This window comes from Pavona decussata, unplaced genomic scaffold, assembly GCF_977016875.1.
Source record: "Pavona decussata unplaced genomic scaffold, jaPavDecu1.1 SCAFFOLD_45, whole genome shotgun sequence".
In the NCBI taxonomy this organism is placed as follows: Eukaryota; Metazoa; Cnidaria; class Anthozoa; order Scleractinia; family Agariciidae; genus Pavona; species Pavona decussata.
In genome coordinates this window covers 1,446,200-1,473,666 of record NW_028145467.1, presented here as the reverse complement: position 1 = coordinate 1,473,666, position 27,467 = coordinate 1,446,200, and the positions used below count along the sequence as shown (strand labels likewise).

At 39.6% G+C, this 27,467-nt stretch overlaps 2 protein-coding genes and 2 pseudogenes across 3 annotated transcripts; all 4 read right to left on the bottom strand.

Annotated features, from left to right (window-relative positions):
• Positions 1-345: 345 nt before the first annotated feature.
• Positions 346-8,249, bottom strand: LOC146482600 (E3 ubiquitin-protein ligase TRIM45-like). 2 transcript variants are annotated; one of them, XR_014864091.1, is made up of 2 exons: positions 5,801-8,249; positions 346-584 (listed from the first exon to the last, which is right to left on the bottom strand). XR_014864091.1 is itself a non-coding variant. In XM_085107007.1 (1 exon), the coding sequence occupies exon 1, from the start codon at positions 8,220-8,222 to the stop codon at positions 6,048-6,050; it is 2,175 nt and encodes a 724-aa protein (XP_084963133.1). In that variant the 5' UTR covers positions 8,223-8,249; the 3' UTR covers positions 4,878-6,047. The 2 variants fall into 2 exon arrangements, 1 of the variants encoding a protein (XP_084963133.1); XM_085107007.1 differs by lacking the exon at positions 346-584 and having other exon boundaries at positions 4,878-8,249.
• On the bottom strand, positions 828-3,085 carry LOC146482601 (E3 ubiquitin-protein ligase TRIM71-like; annotated as a pseudogene).
• On the bottom strand, positions 5,585-26,242 carry LOC146482598 (E3 ubiquitin-protein ligase TRIM45-like). Its single transcript, XM_085107010.1, has 2 exons — positions 23,713-26,242; positions 5,585-5,727 (listed from the first exon to the last, which is right to left on the bottom strand). The coding sequence occupies exon 1, from the start codon at positions 26,141-26,143 to the stop codon at positions 23,969-23,971; it is 2,175 nt and encodes a 724-aa protein (XP_084963136.1). The 5' UTR covers positions 26,144-26,242; the 3' UTR covers positions 5,585-5,727; positions 23,713-23,968.
• LOC146482599 (E3 ubiquitin-protein ligase TRIM45-like) lies at positions 11,365-14,577 on the bottom strand (annotated as a pseudogene).
• Positions 26,243-27,467: the final 1,225 nt, after the last annotated feature.

Below are 27,467 nucleotides of genomic sequence, written 5' to 3'. Positions count from 1 at the left end.
TTTAAGATTCTTCAAACCATTTTGATGTTGTTATTTAGGCTCCATAGCAGGAGGGCCTGTGAGGGAAAAGAGGAGAAATCTTATGTCACGTGAATTCCTCGCTCAGTCCTCTAATATCGCGTCCACTATAAACCTAAGCGTCTCTGATACATGCAGGCTACTTTTTACACTTTGTAAAAGCGTTGTCTTCTATAATTCACTCAAGTATATATATGGTAAAATAGTAAACTTTAGAAGATATTAAAATTTTCCCTTACAAACAAGGGAAAAAACTGTTCGTAAATATTTGAATGTATATTTGTTGTTGTTGTTTTTGTTTGGTTGTTTGTTCGCTTTTTCTTTTGCTTTGTTTTTCTTTTCTTTTCTTGGTTTTTTTTTTCATGCCCGAGCTTTAAAATCTATCCTTTCGACAGCTTAAATCAGTTGACTTTATCCTAAGAATTCTGCCAATCAATTTGGTTTTCAAATTCCATTATTCCTACAAAGTCATGTGACCATACTTTAAAAACCAACTCAGTGCTCTTGTAACTTTGTAACATTATACACATTAAGTATAAAGTATTTTTAGTAAGTATATTACAATACTATTTACAAGGCTAAAAAGTTAAAAAGATATTAAAAACCAAACGCTTTACATGATTAATTTTGAAGTAAGTATTGGAATATCGACAATCGGGCTGAGGTTCTACAAACTTCCAAAGCCCACCAAGAAAGTTCTGTCTGCGGTCTTTAGATTTTGAACACGCACTAAACAAGTGGTAGTTTGAATAAAGTTTCTCCTAGTTTCAGTTAAGCATCGATAAGGTTCTCGTTTACGGTTCTAGTGTTTATTTTAAGACACATACTTTTTCCGCGTCAATATCGGTCACTAAAATCCGTCCATCTGATGTTGTAGCTATCCCACAGGGACATTTCAGTTCACTTTCAGTTTTTCCACTGAAAGAACCTTCCAGTGAAAACTGAACAACTCGTTTATTGTCACGATCACAAACAAGAATGTTGTGATGATCGGCACATTTCTCAACCGACAGACCCCAGGGGCAGTTCCGACTGTCCGTCACCTTTGCTTTCTTCTCCAATCTTACGCAGAAACTTCCCTGAATGATCAAAGATTTTTAAACAGTGGTTCAAGCAGTCACAAACAATGAACATGTTTTGATGGAAAATACATCCAGCGGTATAGCTTTGCTTTTCTGAGCCGATTTCTCCAAATGCAAACACTGGTTCACCATCCTCTGTGAAGACCGGAATTCTCTTGTTGCCCCAGTTGGCTACAGCAACGCGTCCTTCACAGTCCATACAAACGTCTTATGGATCACACAACACGCCCTCTCCTGTCCCGTACTTTCCAAAAGCTTTCACAAAGTTCCCCGTGTATACATTGAACTGCTGAATGCGGTGATTCCTGTCATCCGCCACTAGAATATGGTCGTCATTAAGATATGCGACACTATTTGGATTCTCAAGCTGCCCAACTCTTTTTTCTTTGCTGCCAAATTTTCTTAGATACCTTCCATCTTTTTCGAAGGTCAGGATACAATGACCATCCCAATCAGTTACAGCAATCAGCCATTTGCTGTTTACAGCAATCCCGCGTGGATTTTGAAGAATTTCTCTTTTTAAATCCAACTCGCCCACAATTGCAAGTCGTCGTTCCTTCACTTGTACAGTGAAAGGACTCTGATGAAGATTGCCCCCGTTTATAGTCACTTTAATGTTGTGCGTGCCTGGCACTTTAGGAGTAAACTTCACCAGGAACTTTCCATCTTCTCTTTCCGAAAGAGTCGTCATACTTCCTACTTGTTCAGCGGGTTTCACGAGAATTTCAACGTGAAATGTTTCTTGACCTTCATTAATCAGTTTTGGAGAGATGACTAACTCTGTTTCTACTCCAGCTTGGAAATCCTGAGTCAGTCCTTCTACAATTGGCTCGCTGATTGTAGTGACACTCTCTAGTTCAGCAGTCGAGTCAACCTTCAGAAATGAGCCAACCGGAAGTGCTGTTGCCGAGATCTTTTTAAGATCTTCAAACCTCTTTTCTAAGTTTACCGTACTTTGCTTTGCATAATATCTGAACTTGAGCTTCTTTGAACCAGGTTGCTAGCAAACTCGACTGCTTGATTCAGTTGTTTGATCAACGATTGACTTGTGCCTTAGAGGCGTTTAATTTTTCATTTCTCAACACGCGCGTGTTCTCGATCGCGGTAATGGCCTCCAGCTCGCGTTCTCGAATCTTGGTGATCATTCGCTCGGCTGTTTGGGAAACTTTCTGTTCAGCGGCTTTGGAGTTAGTTTCCAGATCAACAGCTGTTTGCTCAAACTCACTAATCAAATCACTACAGACTTTGCTCTTTTCTTTGATCAGCTCTTCTTCCGTCATTATTTCGGCTTTCTCGCCATTAGCTGCCTTGCCAAACGGAACAACAGTATGATTCTTGTGATATGTGACAACACAAACCTGGCACACACAAGTCTGGCAGTCGATGCAAAAAAACCTTGTTTCCTCTCGTTCGTGGTACTGCTGTACCCTATCTTTTTTTACACCTTTTTTTTGTTGTTGTTGTTGTTGACAGTTTTGATAAGAACATTATTGATCCCAGGAAAGAAAGGTCAAAATTTCAAGAACGTGCTACAAAAGAAAATACAAGGCAAATGTTCGGGGGTGAAAGTATCCAAACAAATACAATATGTTGCACGTTCTTTTAGGTGTTTCAATGGAAATTCTATCTCGAATTCGTACCATAAATTATGAAGCCCCCATCAATTGTTTTGTGATTCCGAGAAATCGAAAAACGAGTTGGACACATCTATTTCCACTTAGTCCTCTGACCTTGGAATCTCTTGAGAATTTTTGAAGTTTTGTTTTGCTGGTCGGCTGACAGCAAGATTTATTAAGTTAAATGCTCGCGCGTACTTGATCTCATCTGGGCCATTTTCTTATAAAGGCTGCTTTTTATAAGGACGTACATCTTAAACTGAACTTGTCCACCGGAGTAGTAATGGATATACCAAATTTGATTTTAAACTTGTGTTGACATCTTATGTTATAGACTGATGGAACAAAGTTGTTTGAAATCCTGGTCATGATGGGCCGGGTGAACTTGATTGCGAGATAAAGGAAAGGGGCTCACTCAGCTTAGCTAAGACAGAAAAGGGTGGGTATGAGATTTAAAGCCATGCGTCTTCAGTTTTTAATGATGATGATGATGATGATGATGATGATGATGATGATGATGATCACGAGTCACAGGACAAATATAAACGCTTGATTGAAAACTGTCCAGGGAACGAAAGAGTGCTCGCCCGAGAGCGTTTTGTCTTTGGGTCTTGTTAAATGACGGAGACAAGAAAAGTGCCACTTACCTTTTTAATATTTATTGATTTGTACTGACTAAAGATGGCCGAAATCTATTATAGAAGGTATATTCGGCATTCTCATGCACTCCACAGTTACTGAAAGACAAAGACTCGCTCCAGACTTTTGAAGCGCTGTCAGACTTTATTTTAAAACGGTAACATTAGGTGTAAAAATGGTCTAATTCTCAAAAACAGGGCTTGTTGATTCCACTGTCAAGTAATTAACTTATCCTATAAATTATCCAATATTTGTGAATTATAGACTTGAGTTACGAAGGAAAGAAGGAATTGTGGTGTCTATTTTGAGGGTGGACGGAGATACTAGTTTGAGGTGATTTGCTGAAAAACACTTTGTTGACTCTATAACAAAACTTAAAAATATTAAGCTTCACTTCAAACATTGGTTTATTTCAGAAAAGTGTAATTTTCTACAAAATAAAACCTACAGTGTAAGTTGAGGATAACTCTTTTTTTAACTTTTACACGTGAGCTATGGAATTAAGTCCTTGTTAATAAGTAGGCTTTAAGTTGTAACATGTTTTTAAGCTAAGATTTCTTTTCAAAGGAAATATAAACATGATAGCTGCTGTGCCTATTTATAGTATCCAATCACATGGAGGGATTTCAGGCAGATCATGAACTGCAAGGTTAAAGTTTTGATTGTCACATGAGGACTCATCGGTGCTCATGTGCGAATACCCACTGGGTTAGGAAAGTCTGGGCCAGTAAAGCGATGTATTTTTCAGCGCGTCAGTCCCTCTAAGAAAACGCGCGGGCTTCAGACGAAAAATCTGGAACGAGCAAGGAAATAGCAGGTGAGACTGGGGAGAGGGCGCGTAAAGTGTCCGCGCAAGAATTTACCCTCTTTAGAGTGAATAAATTAAAAAAGAGGATCAGAGACTGATGACAGAAGTCCTTTCACTCGAATAACTGGCTTACAAACAAAATCCTGTGTATTCTTCTGTCAATAATATTAGAGTTGATTTTGTGGACATAGCAAAACAGAATTTACTGACACTCCCAGTAGCTGTTTAAAATTTATTGAATTTCAACTTGTCCATACCAGTAATTATTCAGGAGAGCTCTATTAAAAGGCGGTCCATAAATTTAGATATAACACTGTTGCGATTGAGGTAACACTTGAGACACACGTCATTTACATAGTTACATTCCAAACTTGCGTTGTGTTTCTGCTTTTCCCGCGTAGTAATAAACTGCGCAAACCGGACCTTCTGGAGATGCGCAGAACGTATGCGCAGAAGCAAAAGGAGCCATCGTCCTTAGCAATGTTTGATTTCTCACCTGCAACCCATCCCCACTGACTTCCCCCACCCCACCCCCCAAACTCTGACTGGATTACCCCAGGTCCCATTTGCCGGTGCTGTAACTGTATATGGGATTTATTATCTGTACTGTGCGAGTCAAGGGTCGACAGCAAGCAACTTCAGTCTCTTTTCAACATGTTAAAAGGATAATCAGGGCCATACAAAACCTTTCGCCTCGATAAAACTGCAAATGAATTAAGGTTGCAAAGATTTTAATCCTCAGTACCTTGAAAATTACAGCTTATCTATGTTCAGTGATTTTAGCGAAATTCAGTACATTTCTGAATATGTCTAAATTATAATACGCTTAATCTTTCACCCTGAAATCACTGTAGGAATTGAATAATCAACTAACCAATTTGACACAGAAATTCTTTAAGAACTACCCAGTTCATTTTCAAATCATACTTGTGCTTGATAATCGTAAGCTACTAATATATTAAAATTAGAACTGAATTGTTCATTTTCACTTAAATCGATCCGGCACCGGATGCAAGGTGTCGTTCCAGTTTTAACATCTAATTTGAATCCATCAGTTTGACTGACTTGGAATGACTCAACTTTATATCACACTTTAAACAATGCATTTGTTGAAATTATACATGAAAGTCAATCGGTAAAAACAAGCAAAATTCGGACCATTTCTATGTTGTTATTTAGGCTGCGTAGTGAGACGTATGAGGGAAAACAGGAGAAAGCTCTTTTATGTCACGTGAATTCCTCGTTCCCTGATATTGCGTCCCCTAAATGGTAAACAGAAGCGCCTCTGATACAGGCAGGTTACTTTTTACACTTTTTTCTATAATTCATTGAACTATATATATGGCATAATAGTAAACTTTTCCCGATCAAACAAAAGAAACATCTGAGGCCCGCACTTTGTGACCTGTTAAATATATCTATTGTCTTTTTCATACCCGAGCTTAAAAATATTTCCTTTTGACAGTTAAAATCAGTTGACCTTATCTTAAGAATTCTGCCAATCAATTTGGCTTTCAAATACCATTATACCTTCAAAGTCATGTGACCATACTTTAAAAACCAACTTAGTGCTCCTGTGACTATGTTACAATAAACACATTAAGTATAAAGTATTTTAAATAGGTATATTACATTACTTAATTTTGAAGTAAGTATTGGAATATCGATCTAAAATACTGAGCTTCTACAAACTTCCAAATCTTGCCAAAAAGGTCGTAGTTCCAATTTTAGATTTTGCTATTGCATGAAAATATAAACAACTACTTTTGTTTTTGCTTCGACATTTTTAAACTACGTCAAGACACGCACTAAACATGCGCAAGTTTGAATAAAGCTTCTCCTAATTAAAAGCATCGATAAGGTTCTGTTTTACGGTTCTAGCGTTTATTTTAAGAAATATACTTTTTTCGCTCCAATATCGGTCACTAAAATCCGTCCATCTGGTGTTGTAGCTATCCCACAGGGACTTTGTAGCCCAGTAAAAGTTTGTCCACTAAAGGAACCTTCCACTGAAAACTGAACAATTCGTTTATTGTCACGGTCACAAACAAGAATGTTGTGATGATCGCCACATTTCTCAACGCACAGACCCAGGGGCCAGTTCAACTGTCCGTCACCTTTCCCTTTTTCTCCAATCGTGCGCAGAAACTTTCCTGAACGATCGAAGATTTTTAAACAGTTGTTCCCTCTGTCACAAACAATGAACATGCTTTGATCGAAAATACATCCAGTGGGACGAACAAGTTTTTCTGAGCCGCTATCTCCAAATGTAAACACTGGTTCACCATCTTCTGTAAAGAACTGAATTCTGTTGTTGCCCCAGTCGGCTACAGCAACGCGTCCTTCACAGTCCATATAAACGTCTTCTGGATCACACAACTCGCCCTCTCCTGTCCCGTACTTTCCAAAAGCTTTCACAAAGTTCCCCGTGTGTACATTAAACTGCTGAATGCGGTTATTCCCGACATCCGCCACTAGAATATGGTCGTCGTTAAGATATGTTACACCAGTTGGATGGTTAAGCTGCCCTGCTCTTTTTCCTTTGCTGCCAAATTTTCTCGGATACTTACCTTCCTTATCGAAGGCCAGGATACAATGACCATCCCAGTCAGTTACAGCAATCAGCCCTTTACTGTTTACAGCAATCTTATGTGGACTTTTAAGAATTTCTCCTTTTAAATCCAACTCGCCAACAATTTCAAGTCGTCGTTCCTTCACCTGTACAGTGAAAGGACTCTGATGAAGATTGTCTCCGTTTATAGTCACTTTAATGTTGTACGTGCCTGGCACTTTAGGAGTAAACTTCACCAGAAAATTTTCATCGTCTCTTTGGAAAGCCGTCATACTTCCTAGTTGTTCAGTGGGTTCCACGAGAATTTCAATGTAAAATGTTCTTTGACCTTCATTGATCAGTTTTGGAGAGATGACTAACTCTGCTTCGACACCAGCTTGGAAATCGTGAGTCAGTCCTTCTACAATTGATTCGCTGATTGCAGTGACACCGAGGTGCAAATTCTCTGGTTCGGCAGTCGAGACAAACTTCACAAATGAGCTAACCGGAAGTGCTGGGGCTGTGATCTTGTTCAGATCTTCAAACCGCTTCTCTATGTTTTTCTTGCTTTGGATGATAACTGAAATTGAGCTTCTTTGAACTAGGTTGCTAGCAAACTCGACTGCTTGATTCATTTGTTTGACCAACGACTGTACTTGTGCTTTAGCGGCGTTTAATTTTTCATTTCTCGATACGCACGTGTTCTCGATCGCAGCAATGGCCTCCCTCTCGTGCTCTCGAATCTTGTTGATCATTTGTTCGGCTGTTTGGGAAACTTTCTGTTTAGCGACTATGAAGTTAGATTCCAGATCAACAGCTGTTTGCTCAAACTCACGAATCACATCACTGAAGACTTTGCTCTTTTCTTTGATCAACTCGGCTGCCGCCATGACTTTAGCTTTCTCGGCATCAGCTACTTTATCAAGCGGATCAACAGTATGATTCTTGTGCTCCGTGTTTATGCAGGTGTGGCACACACATGTCTGACAGTCAATACAAAAAAACCTTGTTACCTCTCGCTCGTGGTACTGCTGTGAGCAGAACGATTGCCGCTTTAGAAGAGCCTCGTAGTCTTGTGCTTGAAAGTGCTCTATTGGTCTGACTTTGTGTCCTTCAAACGCGGCATTTCTTAGAAGTTCATGTGCGTTTACACAGTCAGTGCACATGAATTTTCCGCATTCGAAGCAAAAGCTTGTCTCAGCGCTCTTTTCCCTGCAGTTGCCGCAATTAATCTCGCTTCCATCGCCACTCTGCTGTACAGCGAGAACACCTAGCAAACTATTCTGTAGAAAACCGGTCGGCAATTTATCGAAGCTTTCAGGGACGCCAACTTGGGCCTGGCACTCAGGACAGCGAAATTTTCCATGTTGTTGGGTTGTTAGAGCGTGCCTCTTCAAACACTTGCAACAGAAGGTGTGCAGACATGTTATTGTCTTGGGTTCGGTAAAAGTATCCAAACAAATCGAACATGTAACGTGTTCTTTTAGGTTTTTCAGGAGAGACTCCATTGTTAATTCACACCGTAGATTATGAAAATCAGGATTTAGTGAAACACACCCATCTATTGTTTGCGATTCCGAGAAACCGAAATACTTGATGCTATTTTGGTTAGCCAGTCAGATCAGACACATCGGTATTTTCTTAACCCTCTGCCGCCTCTCAATGTGTTGAGTTTTTCTGAGAGGTTTAATTTTTTTAGTTGCGTGACAATGTGTACGGTTTACTACCTGTTTGCTCGTGTGTATCCGATCTTTTTTACACCCTTTTTTGTGTGGACATTTTTTGCTAAGAACATTGCGCCCACGAAAGAAAGTCAACTGAAGAACGTACTACAAAAGGACAAGCAAGGCGAATGTTCGATGAAAGTATCCAAACAGTGCAACATACAATATTGTTTTAAGAGTTTCAAGAGAGATTCCATCGCGAATTCGCACCGTAAATTATGAAACCAGTTTAGTGCACCCATCTTTTGTTTGTAATTCCGAGAAAACACATCGGTTTCCACGTAATTCTGTGACCTTGGAATGTGTTGAGAATTTTTGAAGTTTTGTTTTGTTAGTTGTCTGTCAGCAAGATTTATTAACTTGTATGATCGCGCGTATTTGATCTCCTTCACACCATTTTCTTATATGGGCAGCTTTTTATAAGAACGTGCATCTTGAAATAGAATTTGTCCAGCGGAGTAGTACATCTATTGTAGGCTATCGATGTTTATAGCCAACAAAGCTGACTTAAATCCAGGGTAAGGTGGGGTTCACTTGATTGCGACATAAAAGAAAGGGGGCTCACTCAGCTCCCGGGGGGGTACTCCGGAAAAAAGTGGATAGGGGTGTGCGGCCTGCTTCTCAAAATTCTTACCCTATTTATGACCAAAATCTCCGATTTTCCCTACCCTATTTATGACCTGACCAAAAATTTGATACCCTATTTATGACCTGATAGTGTCTGGTCAACTTCAGTTCAAAAAGCCCTGGAGTCCAGCGCGTGACCCGCGCATGACAAGCCGTTTCGGCACATTCACAGTTGCTGTAAACATCATGATGAAGAAGTAGCTTCTTCAAAAAAAAAAACGAATCAAGACTAGAGGACTACAGTGCAAAAATTGATACCCTTTTTATTACCAAAATGGCGGCAAAAAGGCTAAAATTGATACCCTATTTATGACCAAAGCGGCTGAAAAACCATACACATCATGCACTCCAGCTTACAAACACTCGCTCCATGCTTTTGAAGCGCTCTCAGAATTTCTTTTAATAACTATAATCTGGTGTACCTTAATTCTGAAAAAGAGTGCTTGTTTATTCGAGTGTCAAGTAATTAATATAGGCTATAAATTAGGCAACAATTGTGAGTTTTAAACTGGAGATACGAAGGAATAAAGGATTTGAAGTGTCTATCTTAAGTTACGGAACCTTTTTTTTTCGTTAATTTATGGCCCGCGTGCTTCGCGCTTGGGCCATAAATCAAAGAGCGCGCGCTTCAACCAGCGTAATTTTGGCGGGAAAACGAGATAGCCCAGCGTCGTCATTTTACTACGAGTTTTTGTGATAATGACGTAGTAGCGAAAACAACTCCTCTAAACGTAGATGATCTCGTCTTTTTCGTATCGCGAAAGGGCTGACTTATCATCATTCAGACTGGAAAACTGGGTCAAGTTCGTCACTCACAAAGGATAAAATAAACATTTCTGGGATATATCTCTTGTTGTACTTCGCTAAAAACTTGAAGGCAAATATCGTATTCGTTGTCGCGATTATACAAGAATCTAAATGGATTTATTGTTGTACTACGTATTATTGTTTATTGTTTTCTGGTTCAAAAATGTTGGTGCGTTTAGCACCCACCTGTGTTAGATGACGTTTGTGCCGCCTCTTTTTGTTGCACGGTTGAATGTTTTGTTTTCGTTTGGCTGTGCGTCCAACAATGTTATACAACAAATGATGCAAATGTTCTTCAACAATGTAAGAACGTTTACTAGGGCTTTGTACTGAATTTGTGAAACGTTGCACAATTCTTCATATAGTGTTGCACCGTAAGTTGCAACTTTTAGTTTCTACATATATTTTACAAAACCGAACTCTTGGTGTTTCTTCAATTCAGATTTTGACGCTCCTGAGACTGGAAGGAATGAAATTTCATAAAAACAAATTATTCTCCCTTCCTACCCATCCTCCGGTGATGCTAGTAACATGTTTGAAGTCGTTAAAAAAGAAGTCTTTCTTCTCAGCAGGAAATTCGTACCCTGCATGCGAAAGTGATATTTTAATTATCATTAATTCACAGTGCTTCAAATGTCTCCATTTTTTTTTTCTAAATAAAATTTAAAAACGTTTAAATCAAACAACGCAATATGTGATCATTTCAATTGCAGAAAACAAACTGACGAATTGTTAACCGAGGAATTTAAATAAGTACAAAGGAATTTCCACTTAACGGCACTGACAAGCGCGTGTTTAAATGGCCATGCACGTGTGCGTGAGCAGCACCAATAAAAACAACCATGGCAACCGAAAGTTGTTTGACTTTCAACAAAAATTAAAATTTCTCAATCTACTTAAAAATTAGGCCAATTTTGATATATTAAAATTCTTACTTGGCTAAGAGACCAATAGGGGAATAATTAAATGTAAAACAAATGAATTATTCATCTCTGAGCCTTGATGTAATTTTTGTCGTTTTATTTCCCTAAGCTTCGTAGCCAAGCTGGAATTTTCATATATCGAAATTGGTTTATTTCGATCCAATGTTGTTGATTGGGGCAACATTTGGGGCACACGACATTTACATGCTTGCTATGCAAACTACGCCACACCAGCATGATGGGCAGTAAGTAAGTACGTATGCAAACTTGAATCGTTTCCTACTGAGTATTGATATTCTTTGTACTTCTCAGGCCTTGGGATTGGACAAGAGCTCGGCCATCCGTAACACTTTTCCCACTGATCCCGCGGACTGAATAACTCCAGGTCCCATTCGTTGTTGCTGTTTCTGTAGGGGATTTATGAACTGTTCTGTGGGAGGCACTAGGCCAACAGCAAGCTACTTCAGTCTCTTTTCAACAACTTAAAAGAATAATAAAGCCCAAAGCCAATTAAAAATCTGGCCTCGATAAAACTGGAAATGAGTTGGAACCCTATATAATTTAACATTGCAAAACTTTTAATCACAAATACCTTGAAAATTACAGTTTATCTATGTTAAGTAATTTTAGTGAAACTCAGTACATTTCTGAATTTACGTAAATGATACTACTTTTAATATTTTACAGTAAAATCACTGGTAAAATTTCATCGCCATAGAATTCTACCCAGTTTGATTTCCAAATCATATTTTCGTTGATAATCGTGAGCTCACAACAGATTAGTTATTAAAACTGAATTGTTCATTCAGACCAATTGATCATTCACTGGATGTAAGGTAGAATTCCAATTAATAGAATTTATTTATCTATGATCAAGTAAAATTCTTAAAACCATTGCTATGTTGTTACCTGGGCTGCATGGTGTGATGTATGAGGGGAAAGAGGTGAATTCCTCACTCAGTTCCCTGCTATCGTGTCCACTATAAACGCAAGCGTCTCTAATATACAAGGAGAACTTTTTACACTTTATAAAAGCGGTTTTTTTGCTATGATGTACGCAATTATATGAGTTAATTAAACTTTAGAAGATATTGAACTTTTCTCGCGCTCAAACGAAGGAAAAATCTGAGGCCCACGCTTCTTTGCTTGTTGAACGTATTTACTTCCTCCCTGAACTTTAAAATCTCCCTTATCTTATCTTTATCCAATTGACCTTATCTTTAGAATTCTGTCAATCAATTTGACTTTCAAATTCCATCATTATTCCTGCATAGTCATGTTACCATACTTTTAAAAACAACTCAGGAGTGTTTAAGGTATTTTTAGTAAGTATATTACTTTTTTTGTTAACTTGGAGTTAAGTATTAAAATATCGATTGAAAATAGTGATCTTACACGAACTTCCAAATTGTAAATCCGCCTAAAAAGTTCACTTTAAGGGGGATTTGCAATTGCAATTTGATGAAAATATAAACAACTACTTTTGTTTTCTCTTCGAAATTTTTAAAATGCGTCAAGACACGCACTAAACCGAGCGCAAGTTTGTATAAGCTTTTCCTAATTTAAAGCATCGATAGCGTTCTAGTGTTTATTTTAAGACAAATACTTTTCTCGCTTCATAATCGGTCACTAAAATCCGTCCATCTGGTGTTGTAGCTATCCCAAAGGGACTTTGTAGTTCAGGAACAGTTTTTCCACTAAAAGAACCTCCCAGTGAAAACTGAACAACTCGTTTATTGCCAAGATCACATACCGAATGTTGTGATGATCGCCACATTTCTCAACGCACAGACCCCAGGGCAAGTTCAACTGTTCGTCACCTTGGCCTTTTTCTCCAATCTTACAGAGAAACTTCCCTGAACGATCAAAGATTTTTAAACAGCTGGAGAGTAAAGCGTCAGAAACAATGAACATGTTTTGGTAGAAAGTACATCCAGTGGGATGGTAAAGTTTTTCTGAGCCACTATCTCCAAATGTAAACACTAGTTCACCATCCCTTGTGAAGACCTGAATTCTGTTGTTGTAAAAGTCGGCTACAGCAACGCGTCCTTCACCGTCCATACAAACGCCTACTGGATTCACCAACTCACCCTCTCCTCTCCCCTGCTTTCCAAAAGCTTTCACAAAGTTCCCAGTGTGTACATTAAACTGCCGAATGCGGTGATTTAATTCATCCGCCACCAGAATATGGTCGTCGTTAAGATATGTTACACCAGTTGGATGGTTAAGCTGCCCAGAATTTTCTTCTTTGCAGCCAAATTTTCGCAGATACTTTCCTTCCTTATCGAAGATCAGGATACAATGACCATTCCTGTCAGTTACAGCAATCAGCCCGTTGCTGTTTACAGCAATCCCGCGTGGGTGTTGAAAAATTTCTCCTTTTAAATCCAACTCGCCTACAATTTCAAGTCGACGTTCCTTCACCTGGACGGTGAAAGGACTCTGACGAAGATTGTCTTCATTTAAAGTCACTTTAATGTTGTACGTGCCTGGCACTTTAGGAGTAAACTTCATCAGGAAATTTCAATCTTCTCTTTGGATAGTCACCATACTTCCTACTTGTTCAGTGGGTTCCACAAGAACTTCAACGTGAAATGTTCCTTGATCTTCTTTAATTAGTTTTGGAGAGATGACCAACTCTGTTTCAACTCCAGCTTGGAAATCCTGAGTCAGTCCTTCAACAATTGGTTCGCTGATTGCAGTGACACCGAGGGTCAAATTCTCTGGTTCGGCAGTCGAGACAAACCTCACAAATGACCTTACCGGAAGTGCTGGGACCGGGATCTTTTTAAGATCTTCAAACCTCTTTTCTAAGTTTACTTTCCTTTGCATAATATCTGAACTTGAGCTTCTTTGAACCAGGTTGCTAGCAAACTCGACTGCTAGATTCAGTTGTTTGATCAACGACTGTACTTGTGCCTTAGCGGCGTTTAATTTCTCATTTCTGGACACTCGCGTGTTCTCGATCGCGGTAATGGCCTTTCGCTCGCGTTCCCCAATCTTGTTGATCATTCGCTCGGCTGTTTGGGAAACTTTCCGTTTAGCGACTATGGAGTTACTTTCCAGATCAACAGCTGTTTGCTCAAACTCACGAATCACATCACTGAAGACTTTTCCCTTTTCTTTGATCAGCTCTGCTCCCGTCATAATTTTGGCTTTCTCGCCATCAGTTGTTTTATCAAGCGGATCAACAGCATGATTCTTGTGATCCGTGTTTATGCAGGTCTGGCACACACAAGTCTGGCAGTCGATGCAAAAAAACCTCGTTACCTCTCGCTCGTGGTACTGCTGAGAGCAAAACGATCGTCGTTTTAGAAGAGCCTCGTAGTCTTGCGTTTGAAAGTGTTCTATTGGTCTAACTTTGTGTCCTTCAAATGCGACGTTTCTTAGAAGTTCATGTGCATTTACACAGTCAGAGCACATGAATTTTCCGCATTCGAAGCAAAAGCTTGTCTCAGCGCTCTTTTTCCTGCAGTTGCCGCAGTTAATCTCGCTTCCATCGCCACTCTGCTGTACAGCGAGAACACCTAGCAAACTATTCTGTAGAAAACCGGTCGGCAATTTATCGAAGCTTTCAGGGACGTCAACTTGTGCCTGGCACTCAGGACAGCGAAATTTTCCATGTTGCTGGGTTGTTAGAGCGTGCCTCTTTAAACACTCGCAACAGAAGGTGTGCAGACATGTTATTGTCTTGGGTTCGGTAAAAGTATCCAAACAAATCGAACATGTAACGTGTTCTTTTAGGTTTTTCAGGAGAGACTCCATCGCAAATTCGCACCGTAGATTATAGATTATAAAAATCAGGATTTAGTGAAACACACCCATCTATTGGTTGCGTGATTCCGAGAAACGGAATAACGTAACGCTATTTTTGTAGCCAGTCAGACACATTTAACCCTCTGACCTCTAAATGTTTTGAGTTCTTTTGAGAAGTTTTTTTTTTCAGTTGCGCGACAATGTATAAGGTTTATTTAACTTGTTTGCTCGCGTTTACCCGATCTTTTTTATCCCTTTTTTAAGTGGACAGTTTTTGATAAGTTAATTGAACCCTAGAAAGAAAGGTCAACATTTTAAAGGACAAAACAAAAACAAAAGGACAAACAAGGCTAATGTTGGATGAAAGTATCCAAACAAATGCCGGTGAGGGTAAAAGGCGGAAAGAGTTTGCGGAATGGTATGTGGAATGGCGTGCGGAATGGCATAATTATGCGAAATACGATTTACGCGGGAAATAAATTAACTGAAGAGCGCGTCATGTTTTCGCGCCAATTTTATAAGGCAGCAGCTTTTTTGATGCTGCGGACTCTTGCTAAATATTAACAACAATTCGAGGATTTGATCGTCTGATTGTTGATTTGGAAGAAGTGAGGGTAAAGAAGGCGATGAAAACTGTTTACAGTTTTCGCATCCAAGGAACTATGAGTAAATCCGTAGTAAATTAAATTTCATGTTCACTTAATTACTCCATGCGACTTCGGTTAACAAAAATAACGTGGCAGCGTGAAGTCTTCTCAGGACAAAGATTGATCCTTTACCGAGGGCAAATAATAAACCTTTTTTTCTTTTTTTTTTTTAATTCCTCGGTAAAAGATCAATTCTCATACCCTGTATGCGCGTTGATTCATTTATCATGAGCGGGAAAATGAACAACAATTTGACCAAAATGCATTTGTGATAAGAATAGTTTCACAACCTTTCAAACAACCAGTGTCGATAATTAGACACCATACTTGTCATCTGCTTTTTTGCTCTAGGGCTTTTTCCCTTTTAAATCTCATTTTAGGTTGGGACGTCTGGCACTGAAAGACCTTAATTAAAGACGGATATGTTTAGTTCGATAACGCGTAACTGAACTATAGCTACCTGAGCTAGGTAGCTAGCTCAGCAGCTCAACAGTGACTTGCGTACTCGTCGCTCGACGAAAATGTAAGGTGAGAAAAAGTAGAACATATTTTTCCCATGAGTTGTACAAATTGTAACCGTCAAAGAGTCTGATAAAATGACCGACTTTAAATTTAAAATTTCTCACATAATAGTTTTGGCATTGGACTGATGTTATTTCTCCAGTGTGGTGTTGCTTTTTGTCTAGGCTACTCGCTGCCACCGGTTCTTTTTGTCAACTAGAAATTTAATTTATTCTTAGTTCCTTGAATGCGAAACTTCATCGATTTCTTCACTCTCACTTCCTAACCAGCGATCAGACATGTTCTATCCCAGGCGTATATTTTCTAATCCTCGATCTGTTGTTTGGTTGTTTAATAGTCTGCAACATCGAAAAAACTGCTACTCTTATAAAATTGGCGCGAAAACAGGATGCGCTCTTCAGTTAATTTATTCCCCGCGTAAATCGTATTTCGCATAATTATGCTATTCCGCACGCCATTCCACATACCATTCCGCAAACTCTTTCCGCCTTTTACCCTCACCGAACAAATGCAACATGTTACATGCTCCTCTAGGTGTTTAAAGAGAGATTGCATCGCGAATTCGTGCCGTAAATTATAAAGCACCCATCAATTGTTTTGTGATTCCGAGAAATCGAAAAACGAGTTGGACACATCGATTTCCAATTAGTCCTGTGACCTTAGAATCTGTTGAGAGTTTTGTTTTGCTGGTTGGCTGTATGCAAGATTTATTAAGTTGAATGTTCGCGCGTTCTGGATATCTTCTACGCCATTTTCTTATATGGGCAGCTTTTTATAAGAGCGTGCATCTTAGATTGAACTTGTCCACCAGAGTAGTAATGGATATACGAAATTTTATTTTCAATTTGCGTTGACATCTAATATTATAGCCTGGAAAGATGTAACAAAGATGTTTTAAGTCCTGGTTAGGGTGGGACGGGTTTACTTGATTGCGAGGTAAAGGAAAGGGGCTCACTCAGCTTAGCTGAGACAGAAAAGGGTGGGTGTGGATGATGATGATGATGATGATGATGATGATGATGACGAGTCTCAGGACAAGGACAAATTTGTGATCTAAAACTGTCCAGGGACAAAGGGCATGCTCCCTCATCTCGAACATTTTATATTGGGGTCTTCTTAAATAGATGGAGACAAGAAAACTGCTACTTACTCTAATATTTGTCAATGTATACTGACTAAAGATGGCCGAATTCTATTATGGAAGGAATATCCGGCATTCTCATGCACTCCACAGTTACTGAAAGACAAAGACTCTCTCCAATATTTTGGAATTATAAACTGGAGATACGAAGGAAAGAAGCAATTGTGGTGTCTATTTTGAGGGTGCGCCGAGATACTTAGAGCCGGCTGTATACGAAAGTGGTGCTAAATAATGACTGTAGGTACGTTTAAGGTGATTTGCTGCAAAACACTATGTTTACTCTATTATGAAAATTGAAAATATTCAGCTTCAGTCCAAAAATTATTTTATTTAAGAAAAGTGTACGTTTCTACAAAATAAAACCTACAGCAATGTAAGTTGGGGATAACTTTTCTAGAATGTTTTTTTAACTTTTACATGTGAGTTTATATTTAGACTTTTAAGAAGTAATGTGTTTTTAAGCTGAGATTATTTCTTTTCGAAAATATAAACATGTTAGCTACTGTGCCTATTTATAGTCACCAGTGGGATGGAGGGATTTCAGACATTGTTTTGGCTGCCACTGCCTGGGTGATATGGCTGTGTGCATGCGTAAGGTACTGGCCAGGCCGTTGGTTGGTGTCCGAGTGGTGTCCGATTGTGTCACTTTTTTTTAATTGATTGTCTTATTGTTTTAACCCTCTGAACTGCAAGGTTAACTTTTTTATTGTCACGTGAGGACTCAAGTGCGAATAACCCACTGGGTTAGGAAAGTCTAGGCCGGTAACAACGTAGTTTCCAGCGCGTCAGTCCCTCTTAAGAAAACGCGCGGTCTTCGGACGAAAAATCTGGAACAAGCGCGGAAATAGCAGGTGAGACTTGGGAGAGGGCGCATAAATCTCCCGCGCGATAATTCACCCAGTTCGGAGTAAATAAATTAAAAAGAGGATCAAGGACTGGTGACAGAAATCCTTCCACTCGAATATCCAGCTTACAAACAAAATCCAGTGCATTCTTTTGTCAATAATATTAAAGTTGATTTTGTGGACATAGCATAACAGAATTTACTCCCAGTAGCTGTTTAAGAATTATTGAACATCAACTGTCCAAACCAGTAATTATTCAGGATAGCTCTATCTACTTTAATAAAATCGGCTATAACATTGTCAATTGAGGCGACATTTTGAGCACACGTCATTAACGTAGTTACATTCCAAACTTTGTTTCTGCTTTACCCGCGTAGTAATAAACTGCGCAAAAATATCCAGTTTATTATAGTAGGCAGTGTCCTTAAGAAGTTTTTTTGGACCTTCTGGAGGTGCGTAGAACGTATGCGCAGTAACAAAAGAAGGCACCGTCCATAACACAGTTTAATTTCTCACCTGCCACCCATCCCCGCTGATTTTATTTTTTATTTTATTAGCTTCGCCAAAATAATGTAAATACATTCAGGTAATCAAACAAAGTAACAAAGAATTAAAAAATATAAGAATAGTTAAAAAAAAAAAACAAGCACAACATTAAAAGCAACACGAGACAGGCTTAGCAAGACTACGACACTTATTACGTTTAAGACAGACAGACTTAAATGTGCGGGGATTTTCACAGTCGTAATTACTTAAGGCGGTTTTATCTTTGGACGTCAACAAAGCAACCGGACCTGATGGGATACCATCCCGACTTCTCAAGGAAACCGCATCTGTAATTACGCCCTCCATGTGTAAGTTGTTTAACAAGTCGTTGAGCACAGGGACGGTACCACAGGGGTGGAAAGAGGCTAACATCGTACCGGTTTTCAAGAAAGGCGAATCTGAGTACAAGGAGAACTATAGACCAACCTCCTTACTGCCACTGACGTTTAAAGTATTGGAGCGGTGTGTATTGAACAGCTTTAAGGATCAATTGCCTGAGTTCATCAAGGCGTGTCGACATGGGTTTCTCCGTGGGAAATCATGCACCTCCAACCTATTGGAAGTTCTTTATCACACTGGCACCCTACTCGACAAAGGTGGTCAAGTTGACATGGTATATATGGACATGTCTAAAGCCTTTGATAAGGTCTGTCACCATCGCCTGTTAAGCAAGCTGCGCAAGTTTGGCTTTGGGAGGAACCTTCTTCAATGGTTCCAATCATACCTCACGGACCGCCGACAACGTGTCACAGTGAGTGTTGCAACATCAGGGCCATTGCCCATCTTTTCTGGAGTACCACAAGGGTCCATCCTTGGCCAGGCCCTGTTTCTCTTGTGTGTAAACGACCTTTCGGATGCAGTAGAGGAGAGTAACATCGCTATGTTTGCCGACGACACAAAGAGCTACAAAGAGGTCAAGTCTGCTGCTGAAGTTGTCTCTCTCCAGTCGGATCTGAATCGACTAGACGCCTGGTCAAAAGACTCCGGTCTCACTTTTAACGAGACAGAATGCAAGGCTCAGGTGAGAATATCCAGGAAACCGAAGCCAATCGAGTCATCGCACAGCACCACCACCTCCCCTCCCCCCCCCCCCCCCCCCGCCACCCCAAACTCTGACTGAATTACCCCAGGTCACATTTGGTAGTGCTGTAACTGTATATGGGATTAATCAACTGTAGTGTGCGAGACAATGGATCAACAGCATGCTACCTCAGTCTCTTTTCAACAACTTAACAAAATAATCAAGCCCATACCCTATTAAAACCGCTCGCCTCCATAAAACTAGAAATGAGTTGGACAATGAACCCTAATTTAACATTGCAAAAATTTTAACCAAAAGTACCTTGAAAATTACAGTTTTATGAAAGAAATAAAAACGCGCCGAGTGCATTGTTGAGTTATATAGGCACGCGGGACTTTTTAAGAACACGAGAGAAGTGCTAGAGAAGCATGAGCCGCAGGCGAATGCTTCTCGCACTTCTTAACTCAACAATGCACGAGGAACAAGTTTTTTATTTCTTTTATAAAATATTAACTAACAAATCAGGCATAACCACTTGTTTGAGAGCAAATTTTAATCAATCAACATCTATTCTGTCCTTACATCAACAAGCCTTTTTTCCGATTGGCTCAAAACCTGAATGAAAAGAAAATGCTGCCCGTTTCGTCTCAGAATTTGTTTCAGCAAAATGACCTTCAACACCTTCGACTGTTTATGTAAAAAACGTTCTCAAGTAAAATAAGAGAAAAGGTTTGAGTTATATGAACCACTTCACTCCTTTGTACTTGGAGGCATATTCGTGTTTATTTGAACCGAGAGCGAATGGATATTACAGCTGCTGAACATGCCTCCGAGCATTTCGTTGCGTGTGATGGTGGAGGTTGGCTGACATTTCTCCGGAATGAATCTGATGGACAGGCTGAAAATGTTGTGGAGACTCTTGTGCTTTGACACTTGCAAAGCCGATGACAAAACATCGCTGCATTTTCTGAGCTGGCTAGACGAAGGGTGTCAGTAAAACGCGGGGCTGGGGTCGGGGTCGGGGTCGGGGTCGGGGTCTGTATTTTTTTTTTATTAATTAATTTTTTTTTTGTGTGTCTTTTTATTTCTTTTCTTCTTCTTTAACCCAAACGTCGATTTGCATTAGCAGTCCATCATTGCTATATCTCGATGTTCGCATACAAACCCATAAAAGAAATGAAACGCAGTGGAGCTCATTTGTCAGGGACATCATCGCAAACGATCCGCGTCACATTTCAGTCAGGACAGTCGAATATGGAAGCTGTTAAATTGGTTTTTAAGGCCTTTGCTACTCCCAAGTATTTTTGGCGGGTTTGGAAGATTTGATAGAGCCTTGGATTTAACCATCGTATGCTCAACATCACAGGTCATTTGTGGGTCAAATAAGGATATGCCTATAAAAAAAAGTTAAGTCTCTATAAAACCTTGGGATAGGTCATCGGTGACAACACTCGATGCAGTCCCGTATTCTGGCGGACATTGGTTCCGTGAATTGACTACCTTTTAATCTTCCAAGAAACGAAATGAGGCAAAACGTACAAGGTACGAGGATATTTCCTTGAACTAACAAAAGTCGTAAACTAGAATGTGCATGAACTTACTATGAACACCCCGCCGCCTTCCATGATCGTGTTCGTTTGTTACAGTCAATCCATGTCATGCGTGACCAGTATTTCAAACTTCTCTTTGTAATGTCCGGCATTTGAATGGAATGTTAAACATTTCTCTGGAAATCTTTCCGGAAAAGACGCATTAACTAAAAAAAAGATTCAAAATACATGGGAGACAATTGTTATTCTTGAATTACTTAATTACTGTAATGTAAAGAAAAATTCATAGCTTTATACCGTGAAAAGACTAGAGAAATTTCTCCATTCAAATTTAAAAGAAAAAATTCGGGGTCGCGTGAAAAACGATTGAAAGCCCTTCCCATGATGCTCAGTGTATAATTCATGTTTGATCCGTTGGTGATACCGAGTACATTGTTATTATTATTATTATTATTATTATTATTATTATTATTATTATTATTATTATTATTATTATTATTATTATTAATTGTTAAAATAAATAAAAAAAGAGACCCCGACCTCGACCCCGACCCCGGCCCCGGCCCCGCGTTTTACTAACACCCGCATTTTCATTCCTGATATCGTTGTCATTTGCTTGAGTATACAGAAAGTCGGCGATGTAGAGGTTAAAGTGGGGAATTTCCTCAGCCATAATGGCGGACCGGCAGATTTTTTTGCTTTCTGCGTTTGGCAAATTTTTGTGACGTAGCTTGCGTGCATATGTTGCGCTATAATGCACTCTTGTGACGTATGCTGCGTACTTTATATATGCGTTATTGACCAAGCGTGAGGTCAAGATGGCTGGATATTGGCCAAGTTCTTTTTTTGCGTTTTCATGGACCGAGACGAAGTCGAGGTCCATAAAAACGCAAAAAAAGAACGAGGCCAATATCCAGCCATCTTGACCGAACAAGCTTGGTCAATAAAGGATTTATTATATGGCTTTACCATCAAGTTGAAACTACAATAACAAAACAAAACACGACATGAAACTGCTCTACTCGGAAAGAAATTCTTCATAGCCGGCCGGTGCAAGATTTATTTTCAGTGCACCTTTGGATTAGAATGTAATCGTGGAAAACAAGGAATCCTAAATTATCTTAGGGCTCTAACTTTATAATGGCTTAAAGGAAGTGTACAATTATCGAGAACGAAAAAATTTAGATTTTCGCAAGAGCGGGAAGATTTGAATAGAATCCGGCAAACTCGCCATTTTCAGGCGATCGCGCGGTGGCGTAAATAATAATTTTTTTTTACACAGTTTTCGGCTTCCAATCATTAATTCTTGAATGAAACAATAGATTTTGAGATTATATGCAAACATAAGCCGAAAAAAAGAGCAGATAAATCAGAAAACTGGGCGAAACTTTCACAAGATTTTGTTGTTTACAACAAGCAGGACGCGGCTGAATTAAAAACGTGAGCTTTAAAAAAATATATTTTTCTGAACTGCTCTAAACACTAACCGCAACTTCCACTACGCTATGATTTAAATACATTCATTGCAAACCTAGAGAACTTATCAATTTGGCACTCGACTTGAGACAATAAGTTTTTCAAAATCAATTCTATCTAAAATACTACACGCAGAGCAACTCACCTGTTCAACTCACATTTATTGTAGCTGAAACGAAGTTTTCACTACACCAGGACGATTCCATTCTCTTTCCTTTCCTTTAGGTAAATGTTGAAAGTTTACCAAACTTTTTAGTGAACGTTTTCCCCCAAAACAACGAGAAAATCGAAGAAAACCCGCATTGTTGTTGGGACTATCAAAACTTTCGATGCCAAGCGGACGGGCAACGAGTAATCCCGAGCGGGCAAGATAGCTCCATCTTGCCCGCTCGGGTAGCCAATCACAGCGCAGAATTTGACTCATCTTGCCCGCTCGCGGAGCCAGCCATATAATAAGGAGATATAATGAATTTTCTTGGACCAATCAGAATCACTTTCTCATGTTAGCTATTTTATAACTATGTTTAGTGATTTTAGAGAAATTAAGTACATTACTGAATCCGTGTAAATGACACTGCGTTTAATAGTTTACGTTAAAATCACTGTAGCAATTGAATAATCAACTAACCAATTTGCAATTAAAGAAAACATGTTAAAATTTCATTGACACAGAAATTGATTAAGAACTACCCAGCTCATTTTCAAGTCACACTTGTACTTGATAATCGTGAACTCCCAATAGATTAATAATTAGAACTTAATTGTTCATTTTCACTAAATCGATCACCAAATGCAAGGTATCATTTTGACTGACTTGGAATGACCCAACTTTAGCATTACGCTTTAAACAATACATTTCTTAAAATAATACACGTAAACCAATCGGTTGAATCAAGTAAGATTCTTCAAACCATTTCTATGTTGTTATTTAGGCTCCGTAGCAGTAGGGCCTGTGAGGGAAAAAAAGGAGAACTCTTTTATGTCACGTGAATTCCTCGCTGATTTCCCTAATATCGCGTCCACTATAAACGCAAGCGTCTCTGATACATGCAGGCTACTTTTTACACTTTATAAAGACGTTGTCTTCTATTATTCACTCAGCCATATATATAGCAAAATAGTAAACTTTAGAAGATATTAAAATTTTCTCTCTCGAACAAGGTAAAAAACTATGGCCCACGCTTCGTAAATATTTGCCGTATATTCGTCAGTTTTCTGGTTTTTGTTATTGTTGTTGTTTTTTTTGTTGTTTGTTTTTCGTTTTGTTTTGTTTTGTTTTTTTTTTTTTCATGCCGCAGCTTTAAAATCTTTCCTTTCGACAGTTAAAATAAGTTGACCTAATCTTAAGAATTCTGCAAATCAATTCCATTATTTCATTATTGCTACTAAGTTATGTGACCCTACTTTAAAAACCAACTCAGGGCTCGTGTAACTTTGTTACATTATACACATTAAGTATAAAGTATTTTAAGTAAGTATATTACATTATTAATTTTGAGGTAAGTATTGGAATATCGACAATACTGAGCTTCTACAAACTTCCAAAGCCCGCCAAGAAAGTTCTGTCTGCGGTCTTTAGATTTTGGACACGCACTAGACAAGTGGTAGTATGAATAAAGTTTCTCTTAATTTAAAGCATCGACAAGGTTTTCTTTTACAGTTCTAGCGTTTATTTTAAGAGATATACTTTTTTCACTTCATAATCGGTCACTAAAATCCGTCCATCTGGTGTTGTAGCTATCGAACAGGGACCTTGCAGCTCAGCAGAAGTTTTTCCACTGAAAGAACCTTCCATTGAAAACTGAACAATTCGTTTATTGTTACGATCACAAACAAGAATGTTGTGATGATCACCACATTTCTCAACGCACAGACCACAGGGCCAGTTCAACTGTCCGTCACCATTGCCTTTTTCTCCAATCTTGCGCAGAAACTTCCCTGAACAATCGAAGATTTTTAAACAGTTGTTCCCTCCGTCGGAAACTATGAACATGTTTTGATGGAATATACATCCAATGGGACTGTTACGTTTTCCTGAACCGCTATCTCCAAATGCAAACACTGGTTCACCATCCTCTGTGAAAACCTGAATTCTGTTGTTGACACAGTCAGCTACAGCAACGCGTCCTTGACCGTCCATACAAACGCCTCTTGGATTCTTCAACTCTCCCTCTGCTATGCCCCTCTTTCCAAAAGCTTTCACAAAGTTCCCAGTGTGTACATTAAACTGCTGAATGCGGTGATTGAACTGTTCCGCCACAAGAATATGGTCGTCATTAAAACATGTTACGCCAGTTGGATTCTCAAGCTGCCCAGTATTTTCTCCTTTGCAGGCAAATTTTCTCAGATACTTTCCTTTCTTATCGAAGGTCAGGATACAATGACCACTCCAGTCAGTTACAGCAATCAGCCCTTTACTGTTCACTGCAATCCCGTATGGATTTTTAAGAACTTTTCCTTTTAAATCCAACTCGCCCACAATTTCAAGTCGTCGTTCCTTCACCTGTACAGTGAAAGGACCCTGGTGAAGATTTTCCCCGTTTATAGTCACTTTAATGTTGTACGTGCCTGGCACTTTAAGAGTAAACTTCACCAGGAAACGTCCATCTTCTCTTTTGAAAGTCGTCATACTTCCAAATTGTTCAGCCGGTTCCACGAGAACTTCAACGTGAAATGTTCCTTGACCTTCATTACTCAGTTTTGGAGAGATGACTAACTCTGCTTCGACACCAGCTTGGAAATCTTGAGTCAGTCCTTCTACAATTGTTTCGCTGATTGCAGTGACACCGAGGGTCAAATTCTCTGGTTTGGCAGTCGAGACAAACTTCACAAATGAGCTAACCGGAAGTGCTGGGGCCGTGATGTTGTTAAGATCTTCAAATCGCTTCTCTAGGTTTTTCTTGCTTTGCATGATATCTGAACTTGAGCTTCTTTGAACTACGTTGCAAGCAAATTCGAATGCTTGGTTCATTTGTTTAACCAACGACTGTACTTGTGCTTTAGCGGCGTTTAGTTTCTCATTTCTCGACACTCGCGTGTTCTCGATGGCGGTGATGGCCTCCCGTTCGCGTTCTCGAATCTTGTTGATCATTTGTTCGGCTGTTTGGGAAACTTTCTGTTTAGCGACTATGGAGTTAGTTTCCAGATCAACAGCTGTTTGCTCAAACTCACCAATCATATCGCTACAGACTTTGCTGTTTTCTTTGATCAACTCGGCTGCCGCCATGACTTTAGCTTTCTCGGCATCAGCTGCTTTGTCAAGCGGATCAACAGCATGATTCTTGTGATCTGTCACAACACATACCTGGCACACACAAGTCTGGCAATCGATGCAAAAAAACCTCGTTACTTCTCGTTCGTGGTACTGCTGAGAGCAAAACGATTGTCGCTTTAGAAGAGCCTCGTAGTCTTCTGCTTGAAAGTGTTTTATTGGTCTGACTTTGTGTCCTTCAAACGCGACATTTCTTAGAAGTTCATGTGCGTTTACACAGTCAGGGCACATGAATTTTCCGCATTCGAAGCAAAAGCTTGTCTCAGCGCTCTTTTTCCTGCAGTTGCCGCAATTAATCTCGCTTCCATCGCCACTCTGCTGTACAGCGAGAACACCTAGCAAACTATTCTGTAGAAAACCGGTCGGCAATTTATCGAAGCTGTCAGGGACGCCAGCTTGGGCCTGGCACTCAGGACAGCGAAATGTTCCATGTTGCTGGGTTGTTAGAGCGTGCCTCTTCAAACACTCGCAACAGAAGGTGTGGAGACATGTTATTGTCTTGGGTTGGGTAAAAGTATCCAAACAAATCGAACATGTAACGTGTTCTTTTAGGTTTTTTAGGAGAGATTCCATCGCAAATGCGCAACTGAGTTCGAGAAATCAAACACACCCAACTATTATTGATAATTCCGGGAAATCAGAATGTATTGGCATTCTATTTTAGACATTCAACCAGACAGATCAATTGTTTCTTAACCTGGTGACCTCAAAACAGTTTTTTGTACTGACTGCTTTGTTGCATGACATAAGTTCTGGTTGCGTGATTTATCTAAGTCATCTAACGCTGCCTTCTCCGCAGGTTGTGCGAGCGCGAAAAGTAAGATGGGGGAATCGAGCTCAAAGCGCGAAGTATTGTGGTAATGGAAGGTACATAATGTGAGTGTTTTTTTACTATTTGTCCTGTGAGACGCTCTCTTTGTTTGTAGCATCTGTCTTGTAAGCGGTATAAGCTAAGCATACTTCAGCGGTGGATGTATAGGTTTCTGATTAAAGCCAAATATCCACTCAGTCATCACACGTTGGCGCTAGCCAGCGGAAGAGAATGTATAGGCGATTTTGCCATCCTCTGTTTGGGGTTGCTCTGAACTTTTAGTTGTTTTGGTATTAGCAAGTCTTTGTAACATTCTAGCCGTTATAACAGAAAAAATTAAATGAAAACTAGTCATGGAATTTTCTTATTCCAGTTAGTGCGCGCATAGTTAATTGAAGGCAATGGTTGTGAAACCTGACGAACTTCTTTACTTGCCATTTTGGCCTTGACCCTGCACAAAGAACAATATAATTTGGAATGTGTTGGAGCAACTGACCAATCGAAACGTTATTGTTAAGATATTCAACTGTGGTGTGAACGTTGAAACAAAGGATTGTGCATGGTCGCGGCCCTTCCATCATAAACTGCAGCACCATTGTTTTCATGGCAAAGTTTCATAACCATTGCCTCAAGTAACTATGGTGTGCGCGGCATGATTGGGCCCTTTTGCGGGCCGTGTTTCACTGCACACGGCATAAGCACGGTTACAATGCAATCTTGCATAATTTGCCTATTGAAAGATGATATTCTTTGTACTGCTGAGGCCTTTGGCTTCAAGGTCAGCCATCTGTAACACTGTCCAATTTCTCACCTGCAACCCATCCCCACTAATCTCCACCCCAAACTCCCAACCCGGCCCTTTTCCCAGCTGCAGGACTGAATTACCCCAGGTCCCAGTTTTTGGTGCTGTCGACTCTGTGGGGATTGTATTGACTGTTCTGTGTGAGATGATCAGCCAACTCCAAGCGATTTCAGTCGCTTTTCAATAACTGTTAAAAGATTGAAGCTAACGCCCTATCAAAACTGTTCGCCTTGATTGAAAAGGACGTCTCCAATTTCGTTTCCGCTCAAAGAAAATAGGAGTCG

Bases quoted from the DNA above. Each gene is read 5' to 3' on its own strand.
- LOC146482600 (XM_085107007.1), bottom strand. From the start codon at position 8,222: ATGGAGTCTCTCCTGAAAAACCTAAAAGAACACGTTACATGTTCGATT.
- LOC146482598 (XM_085107010.1), bottom strand. From the start codon at position 26,143: ATGGAATCTCTCCTAAAAAACCTAAAAGAACACGTTACATGTTCGATT.